At 33.1% G+C, this 25286-nt stretch overlaps 3 protein-coding genes across 3 annotated transcripts in view; 2 read left to right on the top strand and 1 right to left on the bottom strand.

Annotated features, from left to right (window-relative positions):
* Positions 1-428, bottom strand: part of LOC110092804 (protein PAT1 homolog 2) — a 60065-nt gene extending 59637 nt beyond the window's left edge. The window contains exon 1 of the mRNA XM_020817474.2: positions 38-428. Within this exon, the coding sequence (XP_020673133.1) occupies positions 38-122 (85 nt within the window). The 5' untranslated portion in view covers positions 123-428. The remainder of the gene's footprint in view (positions 1-37) is intronic.
* A 7696-nt stretch (positions 429-8124) lies between these two features.
* LOC110092779 (ribosome-binding ATPase YchF) lies at positions 8125-21353 on the top strand. Its single transcript, XM_020817446.2, has 11 exons — positions 8125-8352; positions 9178-9366; positions 13493-13546; positions 17239-17349; positions 17492-17554; positions 17770-18024; positions 19011-19157; positions 19236-19263; positions 19360-19430; positions 20017-20076; positions 20560-21353. Exons 1-11 carry the CDS (start codon positions 8140-8142, stop codon positions 20626-20628), a joined length of 1260 nt encoding a protein of 419 aa, XP_020673105.1. The 5' UTR covers positions 8125-8139; the 3' UTR covers positions 20629-21353.
* A 2282-nt stretch (positions 21354-23635) lies between these two features.
* On the top strand, positions 23636-24217 carry LOC110092785 (auxin-responsive protein SAUR78-like). The gene has a single exon (XM_020817453.2). The coding sequence runs from the start codon at positions 23636-23638 to the stop codon at positions 24017-24019; it is 384 nt and encodes a 127-aa protein (XP_020673112.1). The 3' UTR covers positions 24020-24217.
* The last annotated feature ends 1069 nt before the right edge of the window (positions 24218-25286 follow it).

The following is a 25286-nucleotide window of genomic DNA, read 5'->3' as shown; positions in this document are numbered from 1 at the left end:
AAAAAAGCGAGAGAAAGAGAGAGTGAAAGAAACTGACCTGCTACAGGATCGCCGAACTCCTTCGGACAATCATCGGAGTTAGGGTTTCCAGAAACCCCACCCAACCCTTCGATTCCCTTCATCTAACCCACCTACCTCACCGACTCCACGCTACAACCCGATCACTCCTATCCCTAAACAAGTAAAACTCTTCAATGGAACGACCGACCTCAAAGCCTTTCAGATTCAGCGGCAGAGCCAACGATACAGACTACGCAGCGCTAGCGGCCAGCGGCGCTGTGCCCTATAAATTAAGAGAAAAAAAAAAAGTATCGAAAAGGATCAAATGGGTCGATAACTTAATTGCCCTGCAGAGATGAGAGAGAGAAAGAGAGAGAGTTTCTTGGTGGAGGGCGTTGCTCCTTGCGGGCTATCTTTTTCCCTCCACGGAGAAAGACCGAGAAAGATGGGTGGTTTTATAATTGTAAATATTAATTATTAGTATTTTTTTTTTGCTTTTTAGTGATTATTATAATAATTGAAAATAACTAAGATGAAATTCTATTAAGTTATACAAGCAATTGATCTGACAATGGATGTAGATTGGTGCATGATTAGAGATCGTCAAAATTAGAAAAACTATTAAGTGTGGTGTTCAAATGTGTTCGGATGTCAATACGAATATGTCGTCTCATTTAATGTATAGTACATTGGATGACATGACTTGTCCGAATTGATCTTCGAACACGTTTGAATAACTCACAGAATAATCTCTCCAAAAATGATAGAATATTCTTTCTTTATTATTTCAAGGATATTCTATTGATTCGAGAGTGTAATAATGAAAAAAAAAACAGTATTAAAATATTAGGTTGCGTATTAAAATTTAAATTTATTTTAAAATTACTTTAATATATTAAAAAGGAAAAATAATCGAATAGGCAGTCAATAGTAGCGGAACTAGCCTTAATTTTTAGGGTGGACAAAACTTATAAGTAAAAATGTAAAGATTTTGCATATATGCCGGCGGTCCAAGGGGGCAGCGCCCCTTGGCGGAAACAAATTTTAGTTGTAATGATATTTTTGAATTCTTTTTATTATTTCTCTTTATATTTTGGTTCATCGTTCCATAATAATAACAACTACACAGTGTTTAATTATGTTTGGGGCAATTGCTAAATATCATAGTATTTTAAAACTTTTAGAGTGAGCAATTGCCTAAAAATTCTTATAAGAAATACTAAAAAATAGATGACGGTGGACAAATTACCTAAAAAATTATATAATTTTTTAGGGGGGGCAATTGCCCCCCTAAACATTAGGTAGATATGTCCCTAGTAGTCAATTATATAAAAATATACACATCTCACATTGTTCCATTGATTGTGAGATTTAACTATCAACTAAGATATTTTGCGTTCGAGTCATACGTATCTGATGAATGTATGTTTTTGTTTTAATTGTTGTTTTAATTGATCTATATGTTTCAAAAAAATTATATAAATATATGAATTTATTTTAATTATTTTTAATCAATATATTTTAATATATTTTTTTAGATAATAAATTTTTTTATTGATTGGTTTTTTATTTATTATAAAAATTGGCTTTATTTATGATGTAAATTTATTTGAAAAATAAATGAGTATGGCAAATTAAGCTTGGGATGCAAGTATCCCATGTTATGCACGTGGGACAGATGGAAGAGAGAGTATCGTATTGGCTGCCATAATGTTGCGGTATGTGTGATAAAATATCAGACCGACCAAAGTAAAGTCCACGCCTTGTGATTAATTTTTTTTAAGTAGCTAAACAGTTCAAGTAAAAAAAAATTTAAAATTAAGATGAAATCAGGATCATCAAGTTTGGGCCCCACAACCCAAGCCATGGAAAATAAAATTATTTAAGTGTGAATTAATGAAATCTATCGTCACTTTAAATAGGCTTCGACTCCATTAAGTCAATATACCACCACCAACATTGTTACTTTATCAAGTAAAATTATTTATATAGGTCGACCACATGAACACATTGAGTATAACTCCAATTAGATGATTCACTGCTTCCATCGATTTTTATACGTAAAAAAAATCACCTTAATCAAGCACTAATCTTGAGATATATTTGAATTGGAAATATCAAAATTAAATTTGGGACCATCTGAACTCTGATTTTAGTGAACTTATAGTCAAATTGAATGTCTTAACAAGAAAACTCAATGACATCAAAATCGGTCCAATTCATGCTCAAATGAGCCCAAATCAAGGGCTGAATTATATTTGAAAGCTTTAGATCATTAATTGGACAATCAAATAATCTTCAAATATGACATACGTATAGTCGAATCGAGCAGCTTGAAGAGACATATCCAGTGAGTCTAATATCACTTAATTCTGACATCATTAATGTAGTTAAATAGTTTATGAAAGCTCTATATATAATCAAATTGATCAATATGAATCGTCAGATGAAACATTCTGGATTTGCCCTAAATTTACTTCATATTTATGGAGCACAATATTTCCAAAAACCTATAAATAGACCATCATTCTTCACATACGTGAATGAATAAAGATAAAAGAAATAGAAAGAACTCTCTTGCATTTTCCAACCATTATTACCAACGACCATCACCAACTATTACCACCAACAACCACCATTTCCATTGAGGATCAGCATTATAAGTATCTATAATTTTCAGAGTATTAACAAAATTTAATATTATTGTTGGGTATAAAGTCCATTAGTGGACATCTATTATCTATAATCCCTTTTGGAAAAACCAAGCTCTATTGTTGGGTATTAATTGTCATACTTAATTTATGTACTCTCCCTCTTATCCAATAATGAAGAAAGAATGATTTTTGTAGCATTTACTAACTAGTGGATTTTTCAGCAATGGCAGGCCTCGTGATTTTTGGTCTTTTTGAAATTTTTATGTAAAAAAAAAAATTAAAGTTTTACTATGTTGAATCCTTATACAATGTTAATATGAAAAATATATACTCAACCAACTCAATTTTTTTAGCAGGCAACAAATAGTCAAATATAATAAATAACCCGTTTTAAAAAATGAACAAAGTTGTAATATAATAATATGAATAATAAAGAACAACAAAATGATAAATAAGATTAATTAATATAATAATCTCCACTTTCATATCGAATCAAACATGAACCGAACTTGAACAAAGTAATAATAAACAAACTCAAACATGAACACTCACATACTCGACTCGGCTCGATTCGTTTGCAGCCCTACTATTTTCATTTACTTTAAAAAAAAACTTACGGTACAAACTAACTTTATTAAATATTAAAAAATTTATTTCAAATGAAACTTTAATTTTAAATTTTTCTCAAATTTTAAAATACAAATATTTAAATGCTTAAAAATTAATTCCAACGTACTATCGAATTCTTTTTAAATAATTTTATTTTTTTTCAGATTTCTGAAATAATGCTACGCGACCATTCATTCCGAAAAGCTGCAAACTATCGTTTCACGAAAAATGCCAAAACAGAAGGAAGAGAAAGCCACCCACCGAACGGATAAGAACACCATTAATTTTTTGGTCGCATAAATTCTTCACCAAAAAGAAAAAGTAAAACCAAGGTCAAAGTAATTAAGTCTATCATTAGCGTAATAATATATTAAGCTAAACAACATTAACGTGATTAGCTTACCTAAACTCACAAGCCACTTCTCATTAAAAGCTTAAGCAACCTTAAAAAATAACTCAATCATCCAATTATTATATTAAAAAAAAAAAAACGGTTCAATGAAATTTATAAGTGACGAACTTATAAGAAAATAAAAATATATGTAAAGTTGCAAAAATAATTTATTTTCCACATATTCGCTTTTCACAGTCTTGTTTATTAGTATTAGAAAAATTAACATAATCGGATGAAAATAACGGGTGGCCAAGAGGTTTTTTTATTTTTTTAGAGGTAAATTGCGTGAAAAAATATCAGCTTGAGGCAAAAAATAAAATTCTGTGTGAGGTAGGGGGAGATTATAAATAACCTTTACTATACTAATAGTTTTAATTTGAAATATTTCATTTTAGAATATTAAAATTCCTTAAAATTTTTATTTAGCTTTAATTTGCTTAGTATAAAAAACCAATAAAACTTATATCTAACAAAATAAAATGCAGTACATATCATAATGCTGCCGACGATGAAACAGCCCTTAGGCCTTAGTCACTCTCAACGTGGGCTAAAAGCATTGCATGGCCAAGCTAAGCTAACAAAAAGTAATCGCAATATTTGGCCTATTACTGCAGCTACCGACATCTGCTTATGTATACATATATAAATTTATGTAATTAAAACAATATCGTTAGGAGTTGATTGAGCTTTTTTTCAGTGTAGGCAAAATTATAATTATTAGACTTAAATAATAAAAATAACAAAATAAAATAATAACATCAAATATTAATAATAACAAGAAATATATATATTTTTGATTAACCAATATAATTATGTCAAATTTATATGAGAATTTTTTTATCATTTATCCAATTAAATATTGGGAATGTCAAATATGATTGGGAAGAAGACGATTGCGAGGCGGCGACGTCTTGAACGTCGAATGCGCGAATCATGAATGAGGCTGCAAAGTTCAAACTTGCGGGATGGGCAATGAAGCTTAGGAATTAGGCTGACAATATTAAGGAAAAAGTGTTCTTTTGAGAGGGGGAAAATATCAAAAATGCCCCTGGCCTCTAGTATATTATTTATTTATCTTAGTTGCCCACCCTTGACATCAATTGGGATTCGCCCTTGAATATATGTGAGGTATATAGCTAATCAAGTTAATAGTAGGCTGCTATTCTTTTCCTTGCCTCCTTTTTGAAACTTTTTCTTATTATTTTTTAAAATATTTTTTAGTACAAACATATAAAATTTTGATACTAAAAAAATGCTTTAAAAAACAGTAAAAAAATCATTCCAAACGAAATCTTAGACTCTATTTGGGACGACTTTCTTAGTACAAAAATTAAAATTTTGATGCTAAAAAGATGCTTTTAGAAGCAGAAAGAAATTCGCCCGAGACGAAACCTTAGATAGAGATTTGAGAGTTGTATTTCTTTTCTTATTATGTTTTTGTTAATAGCTTAAGTGTCATATCACGTGTTTCACGTGAACCAATCCTTTTGAACGGCAATTTATGGAAAATATTATACTATTAAATGGCCATGCAAAGTAAAAGCTTCTTGAATTGATGGATTTTATTTATTTAATTCTATAACAATATAAACATGCATGCTAATTAAAAGTCCTTTTTTATTGTTAATTATATTCTAATTAAAATACTTTTTTCTGAGCTTAGCATACGACTTCATCAAATCAGGCAGTCTAATTAAGCCGTACGTACATTGCCATTTTTTTATTCATAAACCATTCCCGATTGATCACAATGAGAACAATTCAATAATTGGTAGCGACAAAGGTGACAAACATAAAGCTCATAGTTACCAATAGAATATAAAACTTTATAAAAATGAAATGAATCTAAGATTCTTTATTAGGTGGCTTTTAATTATTTATATGAAGGTCTGAGTTCTTATACAGGAAAGGAGAGTGGATAAATAAAGCATGTGGTGCTTTAGCTTCAACAGAATCATCACAAAAAGAGACAAAAGGAACCCACATGAGAAAAAGGTGAAGGAAATAAGATGACTAAACGATAAAAAATTCCCTTTTTTATATAGATATTTTAGAGTTAGTGTGAGCTAATGTGTGGATGAGAGAAGCTTGGGAGGCTAATTGCTTGGGGAAAGGATTCTTTAGGAGGGACCCTTTGTGTTAATGATTAATGCTTCATTGAGAAGCCTTTGAGCTGTGGATTGGAGGGATATTCAATAAACTAATGCTTAAGCTATTTAGTATTTATCATTATATCTTCAATTTAGAGGTGTTAATATGAAAAATTCGGATTGTGGTCAGCCCGTTTGAGAAATGAGTCGGGTTCGGGTTCAAGATTTGGACCCGCTTATAAATCTGGGTTGGGCTCGGGTTGACCCAAAAACTAGGGAATGACCCGCGTGACCCAGGATTTCGCATCGAGTTTGCCGTGATCGCGTTGAGTCTGCGTAGTGCCCGCATTCGAGTCGAGTAACGCCGTGACCAAGTGCAGTCTGCACGCGTTCGAATCTGCCCGAGTTGACTGCGCATATTGATCATTTTGAACTAAAATCAAACTTTTTGTTGGAATATTCACATTATGTAGAATATCTCGACTCTCAATAGTTACATACAAGTCTATAAAACATAGAAAATCAGGATGCCCATGACGGGTACGTGTGGGATGAACCAAATCCTCATCAAATTTGATTTTTCCATTAGAGGGAGCTCGTACATATTCGGCAGTACCACCTATGAATACTCCGCCGGTATGAAAAGTTCTTAATGTTAGTTGAGTCCCCGGTTCCCCATATAGAACTTCAGTGGCTAAGTCATTGAATTGATCTTTAAATATCAATTGTTTCTACAAATTTGATGACTTTTTTTATTTGGATGATTGATTAAGTTTTACATTATATATATATCAAACCATAGTAGTAATGGGAAAAAATATTTGTGCTATGAGTTACTTATACAAATTATATTAGAATGATCATAAATTTATTGTATTTATTTTATATTTGTGTTATGTATGGAAAAAAATGAAATTTTAAAATATCAAGAGAAATTTAATGATTTCCAAGTCCTTCTTGACCTAAAAAATATTAGCATATGTTTATAATGTTTTTTTTTTCATTAATAGGACAAATTGTATATCTTTTTATGCATAATTAATTGCTCTGACACCATTCTAGTTGAGTACTTATATCCTTCCCATCCAACATCCCCCACAAGCCACCATTAATTAAATTTTATACATAAGCAATTATTTCTCCAATTCTAACCAATAAATGAGAGAAATTTTCTCCGTCATAAGAAAAAAGGGGCAGACCGCCACTTCATTTATAAATTCCTTAGAAAAATTATTGAATGTGGGGGCATTAATTGGGGTTATGTTTCAAGCAAAATCATATAACAACCACCTCATTTTAGATTAGACATTTCTTTTTAAATGTTTAGAATATATCTAAAATATCACTTGCAATGTTGATTTGAATGGGCCTTTATATATCAAAACTATCTTTAATGGTTTTTTCTTGATCATGATATAATTACATGTCTCATGATTTTATCTTAGATTTTTTTTTTTTGGAATTATGCTTACAAAGTATATTTTATTTCAAATGTTTTAATTGAGAGATGTAATTATAAAAAAAATAATAATTGGAATTTAGAGGTGGTTTTGAGGATAATTCATCTCAATATGTATTGGATTACTTTTTTTTTTCTTTTAACTTTTCTGTTTACACTCACCAACAATTGATGTCCAATGGTTGTCAATCATTGACTTATGATGATTGTCTTCTTGATTGGTCTGTCTTCTCTCATGTCACAAGAATGAACGAGGTCGTAATCTTATAATATTTTTTGTCCCTCATTGGCTATTACTCAATGCTTATACTTGTTGCTCAATATATGCCATTCATTAACATCTAATGATTATCATTTGATTTATTGATACATCTCTTATATGAAGAATAACTAAGCGATATCTCTTCACTTACATCATTATTAATGGCTTTCACATGACAATTACTAACAATTCATGTTCAACATTAGCCAATTAGCAGTGTTTGACACTCACCTCCTTGGTCACTGAATCTTTACTTCCTATATGAAATGTGATAAAGCATACTACCAATTGAAGCCCGACCTATGAGATTCCCCTTTTTTCATTGCCCAATGCTTTCCAACTATCAATGTCAAAAACTAACCAACCGATGTCATCCAACGCTAGTATTTTTACTTGCCTAATCTTCTTTCCTCTCAATAGAATGACCAACCTAATTAGTCATAGGCTTCGTTTGGGATAGCTATTTTACTGCTTCTAAAAACAATTTTCTAGTAATAAAATTAATTTTTTTTGTATTAATGAAGAACGACTCTGATAAAAAAAAAAGTTTTTTTTTTCACCCTTTTGTGGTCCACTCGGACTTGTTGGACGAGTTGGCACTCGGCAGTTGCCAGTTGGAACCATTAGTTTCCCTCCCATATCCACAGAGAAGCATCTTGCTGTCGGTTTTCATGGCTAGGGTTATCGGCTCAACTCTTTTAGGGTTCGGCGTTATCAGAACCCCCTTGTCTCCATGTTCCAGGTTTTCATCTTGCTATTCCCGATCGCTTCATCATTGCCAATGGCGCCGGCTCTACTCGTCGGGCTCCAGGGTGAGCATGAGCGTCAAGGCTGGCATCGTCGGCCTCCCCAACGTCGGAAAATCCACACTTTTCAATGCTGTTGTAAGCCCTTCATCAACCTAAAGCTATAATAGGCATAACCTTGTTCATTCAGTTTAGATTATAGGGTTTAGGCAAGCTGGTGATCAAGTTGTCTTCGGTCGACATAAGAATGTTTAAAAATAAACGTATCAAAAGTTCGAAATTCTATTAGATAAATTGGGGAATAACTATATTAGGGGAATGGTGGTAGTATTGTTTGTTGAAGATAATGCAGTAGAAAATAAAATTAGGTCAGCCTGCTTGAAGAAAACATGTATTTTAAAAATGATAATTTATTAGTGCTTGAAGAAAATATGTTTTTAAAAATGTTAAATCTACTTGATTCACTCATTTAGTTCTATGAAGTTAAAATAATTATTGATTTAACCTTCAAAATCTCTCCAGGGTTATGATTTTATTAAAAATATTTTTTTAAAAAAGAGAATTTCTGTCTACAATCTACTAAGGAAGCGTTTAGGTGGTTTAGTATAACGAAGGATAGAAAATTCACCAAATATACTAAATTAAAATTAGCATCTAAAGACTAAAAAGTAAAATGGGTTTGTCTTTGATTACATATAAAATTTATTAAAAAAATTGAGCTGAATATGTTAACATCTATGACAACACTTAACAAAACTAGTAAAAACCACAGATTCATAAAGCAAGCCCTAAATTGATGGGGTAAGGTCAGTGATGATGATGATCTTTTTTCTGTTTTAGAAGATAGATAAATTGTTTTCTTTATGCATAAAAATATGTATTATTGTATCCAATGGTTGCTATCTTCGAAGTTTTGGATTTTTTAAGAGATTAGTCAGTTGAAAGTTCCTTTCTTTGATTTAGGTTGAGAATGGGAAAGCTCAGGCTGCAAATTTTCCTTTCTGCACCATTGAGCCCAATGTTGGAATTGTTGCTGTACCAGATCCACGGTTGAGCATTCTATCTCAGCTGAGCAAGTCCCACCGAGTTGTACCGGCCTCTATAGAATTTGTTGATATTGCTGGTCTAGTAAAAGGAGCCAGTCAAGGAGAGGTATGCAGTATGAATATTATCTAATTTATGTCTCATAGAGCATTGCTTTTCTTTTGGAAAGTGATATTTCTATCGTTTGAACTGCAAGTTTATGAATCATGAGATTCTCATGATTCTCTTCATAAATGTGTATATGGTGTGGCAGCCTTTAATGACTCGAACATTCCAAATGAAACTTTTTTTCATAAACGATCATTATGATATTGCTTGTTGTAAGCTTCATGTGGTGTTTTTTTTTTAATGAATTTGTACATTTATACTTACCTAAAATGATCGGAAATCCACTAAAATGAGTTTTTTGTCTTGACTTCTCATTGGAATGGGACCACAATGCAAGGATTCTAGGTCAAATTTTGATATTCTTAATCAAGAACGATTTACAAGCAAAGAAAGATTGTAATAAGATTGGTCGAAAAGGATTAATGTGTGGTTTAAATCAACTTAGAACCTAGCAAACAGAAGTTGCTTGTAAAATTTAAAGAGTAAAGTTACCAATAATGGCAGCCTTGGAGACCTTATCCTTGGATTGTTGCTATTTTTTATTGATTTACACTTATTTTAACCTTACACATTGAATGCATTCACTGTTTGACACTACAACAAATAACAAACATCAACTATGAGTCTTGTTTCCTATTATGGATGTATCCAATTGCCATTTACTAGCACACAGTGATTTCCTACCCTAGCTAAACTTTGAAGCAGAGAGGGATAGGGTGGTCATTGGTGCTGCTTTCTCCTGAAACCACAATCTGATGGGTATTGAGGAAGGAGAGACTCGACTAGAGAGATGCGCTGCTAGATGAGTTGGATGGAACTAATTCACTTCATTAATGGAGGAAATAGTATATATTAAAGGCTATTTATAGCCAAAAATGATAAGCAAATTGGAAACTAAATATTAGATTAAATAAGGAAAATAACTTCTTTTTTTCATGCTAGATGAACTATTTAATAAAATAAGTTATTATTTAAATGCTTATCATAATTTATTTGGTAATTAAAATCTAAATACCTTAGGATATTCTTACGAATTACCCCCTTCATATTATAGATGACAAGGGAGAGAGATGGGGAGAGATGGGGTGACTCTTATGCAATGTAATATGGATTGTTATATTGATCACCTTAACGTCTTTCTCCTTTTATGGAATTCCAATCCTTTCTAGGAGTTTTAGATTGAATTATGGGTTTTTGTTTTCTCTCCTTTTATGTTGTAAAGTTTTTCATATTCTAGATTGCTCAGGGAGAGAGATATTGATGTGAAACCAAGTAGGAATTGCACGTGAAAATTTATAAAGATTGAATTAGACGTTGTAACATCAACCAATGTTTCACTTAGAAAATATTCTACAAATTAAAAGTTGTCTAAATTGATATGGAAAATAATTACACAATAGAAGAGCAAGATCTCAAATAATATCAATTATAAAATGGAAACGCAAATGCAATAAACTAACAATCCACCACGTAACAAAGAGAAAAGTAACCTCGAGTTTCCCTCACTCATGCTCTTTATGGTTTTTTAGCGGAAGAAGAATCACCACAATCTGGAAGATGCCACCATAAGGGAAAGGATGCATAGGGTAGAGATCCAAGGAAAGCTAGCCGGAGGAGGAGTTTTGTGAAGATGACCGGTGATTCACCAATGTCCGATTGGAAGATGCTCTTCGATGGAAGGTGCCAACGTGAAGAGGATGCGATCCATGTAATCGTCTACGGTATCGTCAACGCTCAAGTTTAAGTCGAAGAAAGGGGATCATAGAAGATCCGTTCGTCCTTGATCATCATACACGAATCTGTGATCGTGCTCTGGATCGGCCATGCATGGGGGCGACGTCGGCTTGAAGATAATCCTTGTATGTGATGGAGGAGGAAAGTGGGGGAGAATTGGAGAGGAGGAGAATTTCGGCTAGGTTTACGGTGGGTTGGGTTGGGATGGAAGGTGGTGAACTAGAAGGGCTTAGGTTGAAGGAAATCTGAAATTAATTCTCAGGAGGGAAAGATTAATTTGAAATTCAAATTAATCCTAATTGAGGGCTTAAGTGGGGCGGCAGCCAAGGGGAATTTAAGGGGCATTTAATGAGAGTCTAGGTGGCATATTGGAGAGAGAATGGGGCTATAGAGGGGCCGGCCATAGGGTAAGGGAGTTGATGTGTCTAGGTTCGATGTATGGGCCCGGGGAGGATTTAATTAGGGATTGTCATTAAATCTGAAATTGATTTCAGATTTAATGTAATTAGAAGGTTTCCTAATTTAAGTTTATTAATATGGAAAGCTTTGAAATTCAAATCTAATGTGAATTAAAGTGAGGCAACTTTCCAAATTAATAGTGGGGTAAATTAGGAATGTAATTAAGGTTGATTTGAATATTGAAATTCAAAATTCAAAGGTCATGAGAGGGAGGGCCGGCAACTAGTGGAGGCTAGCAGTGAGGGAGCCTTGGGGAAGACCGGCGGCGGACGGGTGAGGGGAGACCGGTGACTTAGGGAGGTGGTGAGGGTTGGCGGGTTAGGAAAAAAAAAAGAGAAAGGGTTTGGAAGATTCGGCCGGCGACAAGGGTCTTGGGCTAGGTGGCCGGTGGTGGTAACCAAGGAAGGAGGAAGAAGGCAATACTAAGTATTAACCGCGAGTCTCGAAATCCACCGATAGCTGACGAGTGATGCAAAACCCTCTCCTAGGATTTCTCCTCTCAAGAACTCACAAAGAGATCAAACAAGAAAAGCTGGAATTTCATTCATAATCATCATCATCTCAAATACAAGACCAAGGACCTAATATGTAGGCCTCATAGAAAAAGAAAAGAAAGGACTAACATGCCCATAGGGCTACAACTCAAATCAACACACGAGCAAGGGTACAGACACAAATAAAATAAATCTGAACTAATACATAAAATATATCAAATATATAAACTCCTCATCGTAGCTGTTGATCTACGATGCTTCCGACGGTAGGCATTTCGGAATCTCCTACTGACGTCCTCATCAGATATAGTGTGACTTCTATGGAGTGAAACGTGGATTGTTACCTTGATTACCCTAATTTCCTTCTTTGATGGACATCAACTCTTTTTCGTAGTTTTGGATTGAATTTTGGGTATTATCTCAAATTTTTAGTGTAAAGTTGAAATATTCCTTGAACTACTTGAATATTTTCTTGTTTTGCCGCCCCTTCTATCTTGGGATTTTGGATTGAAAATTTTGCAATTAGGTCCTCTTTTTTTTTTTTTCGCTCATTCTCCCTTCATTCCTAGACCTTTCTCAGTGGAGAATTGTGCTTGGTGATGGAACCTTCTCAGAACTTTTTGGATCATTTTGGAAGCTTCTAGAAAATGCTATAAGCTTATTTTGACATCTTAATTTATGAAAATTTCATGGACTAGTGAAATTTTGAATATTCCAGTATTATGAACATCCTAGATTAGGTCTCCTTGTGGCCTTTTTTTTACTCTCGCTAATGTTTAGAGTCATGCCTTGGGCGTACCACCCGAGTTATTTTGCTTTGTAGGAATGTTTCGTTTTAGCCTGTCAAGGCTACTAAGGCAGTGACTTATTTTTCTTCCATGCTAGTGTAGTTTTCTCCACTTGGTGTAGCTTCTGCTTCTTTGTTTATATCTGGTAGGCAAATCTTTCTTCCTTCTGGATGACTTTGACTAGGTATGCAAAAAACATATTAGTCTTATGATTCTTACTACTCTAACATAGGAAGGGCGGTTGGTTAAATTTTTTTTTTCTCAGTCGAGAACTAGTATAGAACCAAAACAAATCTTAATTAAGCCCTTTTCTTATAAATATTTCATAGACGATGGGGGAGGAGTAATTTTAAGCATAAAATCTCTTTAATCTTTTACAATCTTTTTATTTTTTTTTGCAATCTTTTATATTAGATTGTATACTAGCATATTTGTTTTTGTACACTCTTTCTGTAATGTCATTGGTCCTTTGAATTGCTAATTCATTCTTTCCAACCAATTTATTTTAATTTTGCCATTTATTTATAGTACGTACTTATCTGTTACATGTTTTTAATTCCTACATGTTTGGGTTCTGATTACCATTCTATCACTTTCTCTGTAGTTCTACTTGTATATCTGGGTATTAATGCCGGCATCATTGTTTAACAGGGATTAGGTAATAAATTTCTTTCCCACATTCGTGAAGTGGATTCCATACTGCAGGTTCATTTTTAATTTACGTGTTTGCTTTTTCTGATATTTCCTATTTCATGCCAAAAGATAAATTATTGCTATCCTTTTTGTAAATGTTTCCATATAAGTTTTCTTATTTACTACATACCTAGAATAGAACTGGCTGAGACAGCATGGAAACTTGAGTGTTGATTTGCATTACTGTAAAAGGGCTTGTCAACGATTGAAGATGATCTTGAACGGCTAAGTGGAGTGAACCAACCACAATTGCAAATGGCGTTGTGTTGAATTTTTCTATGGCAACAGTTGTAAACATGTTAAGTTTATCTTCTCTCCAGGTTTTGGCGATGCCCAGGTAGAAGTTGGCAAACCTCAAGTGCTACGACTGCTATTTGGTTTCATAGCATGTTTTAGCCATCCCCTGTTGAAGCAGAAGACTGCTTTTCATATAGCTTCTTTGTTTTGCAAAGCAGCTTCAGGGGTTGGGTAAAGTATGGTCCGGCAACTTTGGACCACATAAGCTTTTTACCCTGAAAAGGAGCAGCGAGGGGGGAAGCTGGGACTGCAGTTCAACCACAGTTCACTGCCTCTTGCAACTTTGGTTTTCTTTTTGGTAGAACCCTGACTTACGACAAAAAAATGCTTTATCTTCTACCCAAAGACTATAATGCATTTTCTAACTTCCCAAATTCAGCAGTCTATTTCATTAACTTTGCCACCTCCAAAACGTATTAGACCATGAATAAACACCGATATTGATGCCAAAGCCACTCACATTGGCCTTGAATATGTCTTAGCCTTCTTCAGACTAGAGCCTCTTGAATATGTCTTGAAGCTTCTAGATTTTTCGAAACCTTTCTTCTTTTGATGAAAGTCTCTATGCTTCTGCATGGCCTGATGGTCAATCTCTATCCTCATTGCCCCTTCAACCAGAACGGAGTAATCATCAAGACCCAATAGAATCAACGGCTGATGAATAATATCTCGAAGCCCTGATAAAAATCTGTGGCACTTCTCTTCAGCACTAGGGATGAGCTGAGCTGGATAATATGATAACATGGTGAACTCAGCTTCATACTTCATAACTGTGCGGTCTCCCTAGACTATTCAGACGAATTGATCCTGCATCTGCCTCCTCATAGAAAGGGCACAAACCAATGTCTAAAAACCCTGACAAACTCCTCCATAAGACCTGAGATGCTGCCTTGCCGCGAATATTCTCCAAAAGCTATCATCTCCACCACCCTTCAGCCTCTTTATCCAAGGCAAAGGTAGTTAGAGTTACCCTTTAATTAGTTGAATAGTGCTTACCATCCATAATCTTCTCGATCCTCATGAGCCAGTTTTCAACGTCAGCTGGCTCTCCTGCTCCTGTAAAAAGAGGTGGTTGTATATCCTAAAAGAGCTTTAAATGCTTGTTTACAGATTCGCCCTTGGAGCTAGAATGTGACTGATCCTAGGAGTGCTGAATCAACTGCGTCACAACCACCATCATTTGGGTAAATGTGTCTATAGTAGCACTTATGCCACCACTCGGAGGTTGTGCCACTGGTAAGATAACTGGAACCTCCCTCCTTTTTTGCTAAGTGTTGCCATCAGTGGCATCACTATCAGGATCCATGGCCCTAAGGCGATTAAAAAAAAACCACAGTTCAATAGTTTCTCGAAACATGCATCCTATATATTCTATGACTTATAATATCATCCCAATGGCTTTTTATATTGATTGACATCTTAAATTTCGCTCTAATACCACTCTTGTCACGACCCGGCCCAATAAGCTCATGTAAACGAGATAAGAATGGATGTCAGTTGGAAGATTTGAAACATTTCAATGTAACATAAAAGAGTAATCATCCAAATCAATGTAAGAGAGCCACTAAAAATTTCAAACAACATTTTTCTTTCATTTATAAACACGTACATAAAAGTCTTTTACAAAATAGGAACAATATCACATGTCATCCTATGCGTCCATCTATTATATAAAGCATCAAAATAACAAATAGAATCTGTCACCCGGCGTCTCCCTACAACAATAGGTGAATGACAGTCTGTCAGTCATTACTGATTAATAGGTGTTTCTGAAAACATCTCAAAACTAAGGAGTGAGCTATCGCTCAATAGGTATCAAGTAACTATATCAATTTCAATTACATTGTAAAGAAGATCAATATGCATACTTTAATATGAAACTGAGCAACATGTAACTAAAGAATTATACAACATAGTGTCATGCAAAGGTAGTCATACACCTATATTTATATGACTTCCTACTTCTTTTTATTTCATGCTTTTCAACTTGTCTTTATTTTCTGTATACATATATATTTATCTTATTTGTATTTAATACACCCATACTGGAGTACCGAAATTGTACTAATCAGGTACATATACATATTGACCATATCATTTTCCTTTATCATATTGCCCCGAAGAGTCATATTGCTTCGAAAAGTCATATTCTACCAAGGCATCATATTGGTACTCCGCCTTAACATGCACAATTTCACATGCAATAACTATCATAAGATAGATAACTAACATACATATCAATTATATGCTTCTAACTATCAAATTTTTATGCAAGTCTACATGAAAATTCTTTTTGAATTAAAGTGTGCCTAAACAAGCCAATAATTATTCTAAACATGTCGGTATACGATTTTCATTCAGAATAAAAAAGATTAACATACTATTTTAATGCTAAAACATATCACAGTGCATTTAAGCATAAAAGAACATTAAACTTGGAATAGTTAAATGTATCTACCTCAAAATAAGCAAACAAATCTCAGAATACGTGTAAATTGTCGTCTAATCTCGCGACGATCTCTCCTTATCACTTACATTTCCAAGACCTAAGGGAGAAAACTGCCATTAATTTAAAAAATTTATATTCAATAGTGCACTTCCTTCTTTGGATTACATCTTCCTAGGTTTCTAATTTATTTAAAATTTTTGGATTTTCCTAAAAACTCCAAAATTGGAAACCTAAATTCACTATTTTCTTCCCATGAATATGTAAAAACATCCCTTAATCTAATTAGATTTTAATTTAATTAAAATTTTGGATTTCGTTAATTCAAAATTAGGAAACATAGAGTTTTCATACAAAATTTTGATTTTTAACTCGTCAGAACACTCCTAAGGTCATTGGAAATAAAATTTGTGAAAGCACTTTCATAGAAATTGAAATTTGGAACTAATTTTAAAACTTGAAAATTTTCATGAAAGTTTAGTTTAAACCCATAATAATATTTCTAATATCGATAGAAACCATTTTTGTGAAAGAAATTTTCAAGAAATTAATTGAGGAAAAAGCCCTAATTTGGAACTCTCACAAACTCTTGAGAAAATAAGAATTAGGGTTTAGAAAATCATTAAAGCTTTTCCAAACATTCCCTATCAATATTATTGAAAAATCCTTAGTTTTGGAGGAACCCTAGATTTTGGAAGGAAAAACTCATTAAATCATGTATGGTTTTTTTCTAAACATTATATTTTTCCTTGCCATTTTTTGAGAAAAAAACATATTAGTATTTATACTTTATGTCCCACTGCATCAATAAAACAGCATTAATTAAGCAAAAGCTTAAATAGCGGTGCAGTTGTTGCTTTGGTTATTGACAAATTTTTAAGTCGGTTAAAATTCTAGGAATTTTTTATGTTTTGTTTTTCCATTCTAAATCTTAGTCCTTATACTTGTTAACTGTCTACAGGTTGTGCGTTGCTTTGAGGATAATGACATTGTTCACGTCAATGGAAAAATTGACCCAAAGTCGGATATAGATGTCATAAACCTAGAGCTGATTTTCTCAGATCTTGATCAGGTATGAAGAACAAAATGCTTTGATGTATGTTTCGTAAATGGATTGTTAGACTTTTTTTTCTTAATTTCATTTCTTTATTTGATTATTTTCTTGCAATGAAGTGCACTTACAATACTAAATTGTTTATTCATAAGAATTTCAGATAGATAAAAGATTGGAAAAAGTCAGGAAAGGCAAGGCAAAGGATGCACAGTCTAAACTGAAGGTAATCTTTATGAAGCAGAGTTTGTGCGAGAGACAAACTCAAAATCAAAGACTTCGATTTAAGGTTGAACCAAATTTGAGTCGAGTCGAAAGTGATCAATTTCAAGCTGATACATGCCAAGTCTATTAATTTTACTAAGCTGGTTTTTAATTATATATATATATCTTTCCATATACTAAGAATTTTTTATTTGTCACTGGTTTTCAATCTCCTAGGAAGAAACGGAGAGATCAGCTTTGGAAAAAATTCAAAAGCTTCTCATGGATGGAAAACCTGCAAGATCCGTTCCTTTAACAGACTTCGAAAAAGATTCTATACGCCATCTCTGTTTGCTCACTATGAAGCCTATCATATATGTTGCTAATGTGGCTGAAACAGATCTCTCTGAACCAAGCAGCAATCCACACGTTAGAGAAGTACTGAGACTTGCATCTGAGTTGCAATCTGGCCTCGTATCAATTTCAGCACAGGTATTATTCCCGAGCAAAGTCAAAGTAATGATTTTTTATATTTATCAAATTCCATATGACTGCTGCTGCATAAAGTTTATGAGGTATGAGACTAATGTATTCTCCAATTTTTTTTTTATTAACGGTCTTTTTTGGATAAGTTTCTCAATGCTTTGCTTTTTAGACTGTAACTATAATTTCAATGCTTTGCTTTTTAGACTGCAACTATAATTTTGTTGACTATTACTTTTTAGTCGCTTTCTAGAATTTTTTTTTTGTGTAACCAAAGTTGTTGATATATGATAGCTTCAAGAATGCAACCATTCAATTTTTTTAAAGAAACTTTATAATATCCGCAGCAGTTTTTTAAAAAATTGCTTTACCCACAATGGCTTTACAACCACCTTTACAAAACACAACAGCCAACCCAAACAAACCTATGTCCAGTTAATGACATTTTGCATCTATTGTGCACTTCTATTTTTATTGATTTAATCCTTGTAATCTGGTTTCTTTATCTTGGCCTTCTTTTCTTTCATGTCCGTTTTATATGCTTAAAACTTTCAGATACATATATGCAGGAAAATTACACAATTTCCTTAAATCAAATCATGCTCATCGGTTGCTCTTATGCTACCATATGCAAATAAACATTTTAAAATATAGACATGCATACATTGCATGTGGTAGCTACAGGCACTCAAGCCATATTTTTTTATTGAAACGTTATTATTTCTTACTAAGCATGCCAGATATGCAAATTTTATTTGGTCTTGCTTAGGTAAATGCTATCTTCTGCTAAACAATCTTGGGGAAATACGCTCCTTATTACTGCAAGCTGTGATATGTGTTATACTCTTTATAGACCCATAATTCTGCGCTTGATGCCACCTCTGTTATTAAACTTCTTTCTTTGGTTTCATTGGTAACCAGTTTACAGATCTGGCTAATATTCTTAATTTTATATAAATTTTTTGAAATGACTAATATTGCCCATACCACTTCAGGTTGAATCTGAGCTCACTGAACTTCCACTAGAAGAGAGAATAGAGTATCTGAAGTCCCTTGGTGTGAGTGAAAGTGGACTAGGAAATCTTATAAGAGAGACGTATGACCTATTGGGACTCCGAACTTACTTCACATCAGGAGAAAAGGTGACAACATTTTATTTTTTCTTTCTTGATTTGTTTTCTAGTACTTGGTCTTGATGTTGCCTTCCGCTTCTTTTCCAGGAAACAAAAGCTTGGACAATACTTGCCGGTTAGTTTTGATGAATGCTTCTCGTGTGCATATTAGTTTTGGCCGCTCAATTATGCTTGGATATCTTGATCGAAATAGTAGCCTCTTACCAAACAGGTATGACAGCACCTCAAGCTGCTGGAGTAATACATTCAGATTTTGAGAAAGGATTCATTCGTGCAGAGACAGTAAGTTTTTTAATCTTATTATTATTATTATTATTATTATTATTATTATTATTATTATTATTATTATTATTATTATTATTATTATTATTAGATTATGAAAGTTTATGTATTAAAGAGCGTGAGATGTTTTAGGGAGAGGTTATGTTTTGTTTTGTTCTCCATTAGGGTTTTTTGGCGACTTGGGTTCTAGACTCTTTTGTCTAGAGATTTGGGAGAGACGATCCTACTCTCGAATTGAGGATCACTTGTATCTTGTTTCCGTGTTTGTTTGACTTTGATTTTCATATTGCAATCTATCGTTTGTGCTGATTTCTCTCAGATTTTGTGCTATTCTTGCTGTTTTTCACTAATCAGTGATAGGTTTGCTTGCGAACTCAAGTATTACCCTTAGGGTTACTTGCGAACTCAAGTATTTCCGATCAAAATCCCCCTTCATAGTTTAGAAACCTACTGTGATGCTCAGAATACTCTGAAAGTGTTCTTTTAATCAATTGTTTCATTTTTTTAGCTCTTTTTTTTTCTCTTATTTATGGTTCTTGAGAGGTTTAATTCGTAAGCCTGAAAATCTGTGTGCATTTGTGATCAGGTATCCTATGATGATTTTGTTGCAGCTGGTTCGTTGGCTGCTGCGAGGGAGAAAGGCCTTGTAAGTTTGATGTCCACAACCCCTCATTAACCAAGCTATAGATCTTAATGCTTTGTTTAGATTAAAGAAAGTAAATGAAATGAAATCATCAGAAATCCCATATAATCTCTTGTTTGATTATTAATCCACAACCATTAATTTGAGCTATTCCACTTTTTTTTATTATTCTTTTTATATCCTTCCACTCAATTCCCAGCATCAAAATACGAGAAATTATTCTGTGAGGACGCCAAACGCAGCTCTACATCTGAAAACTATCTAGAATGTGCCACGTTAGTAATACTGAGCGCGGTACCGAGCCACGATATCGAGCGGTATCGAGCCACGGTTCCGAGTAGTACCGAGCTGCAGTACCGATGTGGCTCATTCTGACTCGTCTCCAGACGGCGTTTGGCGTCTGCACAATTTTGAGCACAAGGGACATTTAAAGTTAATATAAACACTAATGGTAATTAGTATTTCTGCTTTTTATAATCAATGCAGTTGAGATCAGAAGGCAAGGAATACGTTGTACAAGAAGGAGATGTCATGCTTTTTCGATTTAATGTCTGATTTATACCAACAAAAAAGCAACGCCACTGAGACAAGGATCGGCTCTTTTGTATCTTTCATTCATGAGCTGTCACCACCAATTGCCTCAACCAAACAACAAGAATAATTTAGCCCTACAACATTTTGTTGGTCATCCTTCCAGGTTGTTTTCAGTCTTAATCTCCTCCTCTCCTTCAAGCTTAAGATACTTACAGTGAAAATAATCACGGTTTTAAACCAATTTTGTTGTGATAAAGTATTTTTGAATGCTTCGTTGTTCTTCAACCACATTTTTTAATCTATCTACCCCTTCTCCCTTATTTTAAAGGGAAGAGGGAAAAAACTCTGATTGCTTCAAAGCCAATCAAGCCCTCATCAGAGGGGTAATTCTTCGGTGGTTAGCTTTGACATGGACTTGCCAATGAACAAGACAAAATCTTTCATTTCCTTGTCATAAATATGAAAGATTCCTCTTATCTCACCAGTATTTGTTTAAATATTCATTTTACTTTTTGTTTCAGTAGGCTATTTCTCCTATTGCATTTCAAATATCGAAGTTCAAAATAACTGAAGATGTGCTTCTTGTATTAGGGCAAAGCTTCTTATATAGGCCTGCCATGCTATCTATAAACCCATATAAGATTAGGTTAATGGTGTTTAGAGTTGCAAACAAACCGAGCCGAATTGAGTATGTGCTTGTTCATGTTTGAATTCATTTATTATCAACTTGTTCAAGTGCTGTTCTAGTTTGATTCGAGCTTTTTTGTTTGTGCTCAAGCTTGGTTCGTTTAAATTAATGGGTGTTCCTGTTTGGTTCATGTTCTATTCATTTCTTGCTTATCGAGCTTTAAACAAACTAGCCTTATCAAGTTATAAACAAGCTCTACTTTTAGATGCACATTAACTTAACAAACGAGCCTTATCAAGGTTTCTAACAAGTAACAAACAATTACATCAAACATATTCATGAACATATTTAACGAAGTTCAAATAAGCTCGTTCACGAACATACCTAATGAGTTTTTTTGAGCTATCAAATGAGGTCATTCATGAACATATATAATTAGTGTTTTTGAGTTATCAAATGAGCTCATTTACGAACAAACGATTTATGATTCATCATATATTTGTTTAGAGAGCGGGTTGTTCCTGATTTTAGGCGGATGTGAGAAGTAAAAATAAATTTATTAGATGATTTTAGATGAGATTAGTAAAAATAAGTTATTAAATTATATATATATATATATATATATACGAGCCATGAGTAATTTGTCAAATGCTTGGTTCATTTGCAACCCTAATGGTGCTTCTGAGATCAACTCAACAACACAAACGGGCCAGCATACATCACATATGCAAGCTTCAAACTCAAGACTTCTTGATTAATAGTCTAAACTCTCAACTAATAAATCAAGATGAACTGCATGCTCGCACTCTTTGGAATGAGCAGGTAAATCCAAAGGCTAAGGAAAAGCATAAAGTACTATTATGAACAATTTATTTCGACTTAAGCATTTGAAAATGATAGCAGCTAGCAATTATTTATTTTATATGTACACTTCTTAGAAACTCATTTTTTCATGTTAGTTGGAGTGCTCTGAGTTTTATTTTTAGGTAACATCCCACGAATTTATTATTATTAAAAATAGTATTCTAATCTAACCTCCATTTACTATTATATGACTATATTATTATTGTATGAAAAGAAATAAGACTTCCAAACCACTTCCAAAATCTATTAAATGCAAAGTATTTGTTTTAATTTTATTTAACTCAAATGATATGTTCTTTTTATTTAAAATAATAATTATGTTTATTTTTTTATAAATGTGATTGTATTGTTATGGAGAAATTAGTTTTTTGTTTAAAGTTGCAGTAGGAAGTAACTTATGAGTACAACTTTTTTTTGAAAATAGTAAAAAAGCTGTGACCAAATAAAAAGTTATGGCTGCGATCTAAAAAATAAAACAGTAAGAAAGCTGTCCTAAACGAAAGTCTTAATTTATTTAAGTTTTTAAATAGTTCGACATATACTTCAGGAAGATATTGTTTGGAATAGATTTTCAACCGTTGTTTTTTTTGTAAGAAAAATAATTAATAAAAAGGTAATGTGTTTCAAAGATAGTTTTTTTATCCCAAAGAGTTAGTTTGTGATGGTTTTAGTTTTTTATAAAAAAGGTTATAATGGTGTTTTAGAGAAAGTAATTTTTTTAAAGTTGTTATAAAAAACATTTTTCTTATGTAAATTTTTTAAAAAGAAGCGAAAAAAAAGGCTGTCTAATAAAAAATATGATTGCATCTAAAAACCGAGAAATTATTTCATGCGGAGTTTGGACGAGAACTTCCCGTCCGGATTGTGAGTGTATATACTGTGTACAAACAGTGTATACATAGTCTCAAACTGTGTATAAAAAATATGCTTTTTGTACATAATATGTACACTCATAGTCCGGATAAAAAGTTCCCGCATGGATTCCGCACGGAATAATCTCTCCTAAAAAGCAAAGCAATAAGTCAAATAAAATCTTAGGTTTTGTTTGAAATAGTTTTCTTACTCTCTCCTACAACATCTTCTTAGCACAAAAACTTCTTATCTTAGAAAGACTTATTTCAAAACAATATTTTTAGGACTGTGAATGAGAAGGGAATTTAAAAAATGAGTTAAATTGTCTCAAATAAATTCTTAACCGAAATGTTATTAAAATGATATATCTATGTTATTTTCATAACTCTTATATGAACATTATATCAGCTTAAATAATTAATACTTTATCTCCCAAAACAGCTGTCATTAAATAAAAATCATTTTTCTGTTGAAGTTACATAGTGATAGAGTTCTTCTGCAGCCTCCAGTTTTCCTCTACATTTAAAGCAGAACCAAAACGTTAATAACGATGTGCTACCTTCCGTTACTAATAGCTTTAAAGCCACCCCTGCCGCCATTAATCCTCTGAAACTCTCTCTCTCTCTCTCTCTCTCTCTCTCTGAGTACATCTATATATATCTCTCTCATGATTGGCAAAACACAATGAAGAAGATCAAAGTTCTGCTGAGGAAGTGCAAGAGCCTCTCAGCAACATTGGGGAGGTCTTCCTCCTACACTAGTTTGAGATCCAAATCCACCAAATCACAGGACTTTTGGTGCGAAACTGAGGAGGTTGGTGGCGGCGCCGGTGAGACTATCGTGTTCGTCGGAAGCTCTCGGCGGCGTTACATAATTCGAGCGAAGTATTTGAGCCACCCAGTCATTAAAGCGCTCATAGATCGTTCGAGTCAAAGCTCAAAAGACGCCATCTTTGTGAATTGTGAGGTGGTTCTTTTCGATCATCTTTTATGGATGCTCGAGAATGGGGATCATGAGGCGGTCGGCGGAACTTCGCCGGAGGAGCTGGCCGCCCTCTATGCATGTTGAGAATGCTCATGGAGTTAATTAACTTTATAATTAGTTGATTAAGCGTTTGCTTTGAGTTTGTTGAGTTTTATTTTCTAATATGTTCTACTAATTGATATCAATTTGTTTTAATTAATTTGGAGGATTAGGGGATATAATTGGTATTAATTAGACTAATGATGATGGATTATGGAAGTATTTAAGAAGTCTAATTGTGCTTTGAAGGTGATTTGGTTAATTTTTAGTGGATTATATATTGATAATCTTTGCTTAGAGGATTGAAGATGCGTGCCTGTTAAGTAGGTTTACTATTTTCTTAAAAAAAGTACACCATGATTAGATACTAAAGTGATAGTAGCTTTGTTATGTCCCACATGATTAGTAGAATACTTCAGCATTTATTTTAAAGCAATTAGGATTATTATTATTTTTATTATTGAGTGCTAAATTATTTATTTTATGTAGGTGAAATTAAAATTCAAGATAATGAAAAGAATTTTTAATACTTTTGCCATATGAACAGATTAATAACAATTAAAAAATATTCTCATAAATAAGGGATGAATTATGTCAATATTTTATTTCGACAAAATGTTTTGATTCAAATAGCGGATCCCACTATATTTAGGGTGGGCAAATGTCAACCTAAAAAAAAATTAATGTAGAGGAAGGGTAATTTTGGAATTTTGCCGCCCTCAAAAATAAAATTTTGACATAATATGACCAATCTCGCATTGTTTGCCTATCAATTTATAAGCCGATTGATAGAGAAAAAATAGTAATTTTATGTAGATTCATTTCCAAATAATATAAATTATATAATGAATGCATATGATGCAATTATATATGCAAATTTTTAGTTATTTTTAAATTCATAAAGTATAATGAAATTTAAGATTTTGCTTAGAATTTTAGCTTTTATATATATATAAATTTAACTATTTTTATATAATAAGTGCCCACCCTAAAAAAAAAAGTTTGGATTCGCCGCTGTTATTCAATGTTTTTATATTTCAATTATTCTCGGTGTTTGGCATGAAACAAAAGAATGCAAAGTAAAATTAAAAAATAATAATTAAAATACCTCAAAAGTTATATATTTTCTTACATGAGGTTTCATTTGAGACAGCTTTCTTGGTGCTTTATTAAACATCTTTTGAGTATAAAAATTTCTTGAATTAAAATTTTTTGTACTAAAAAATTATTTTATAAAGCAGCAAAAAAACCATCCCGCACTACTCTATCTCCATCCATCCGCCCTTGCTTACTTTTGTGCATGATCAAAATT

The sequence above is a fragment of the Dendrobium catenatum genome, unplaced genomic scaffold (genome assembly GCF_001605985.2).
Source record: "Dendrobium catenatum unplaced genomic scaffold, ASM160598v2 fragScaff_scaffold_665, whole genome shotgun sequence".
Lineage (NCBI taxonomy): Eukaryota > Viridiplantae > Streptophyta > Magnoliopsida > Asparagales > Orchidaceae > Dendrobium > Dendrobium catenatum.
The sequence above is the reverse complement of the archived record's forward strand: the minus strand, read 5'-3'. Positions and strand labels throughout refer to the sequence as shown.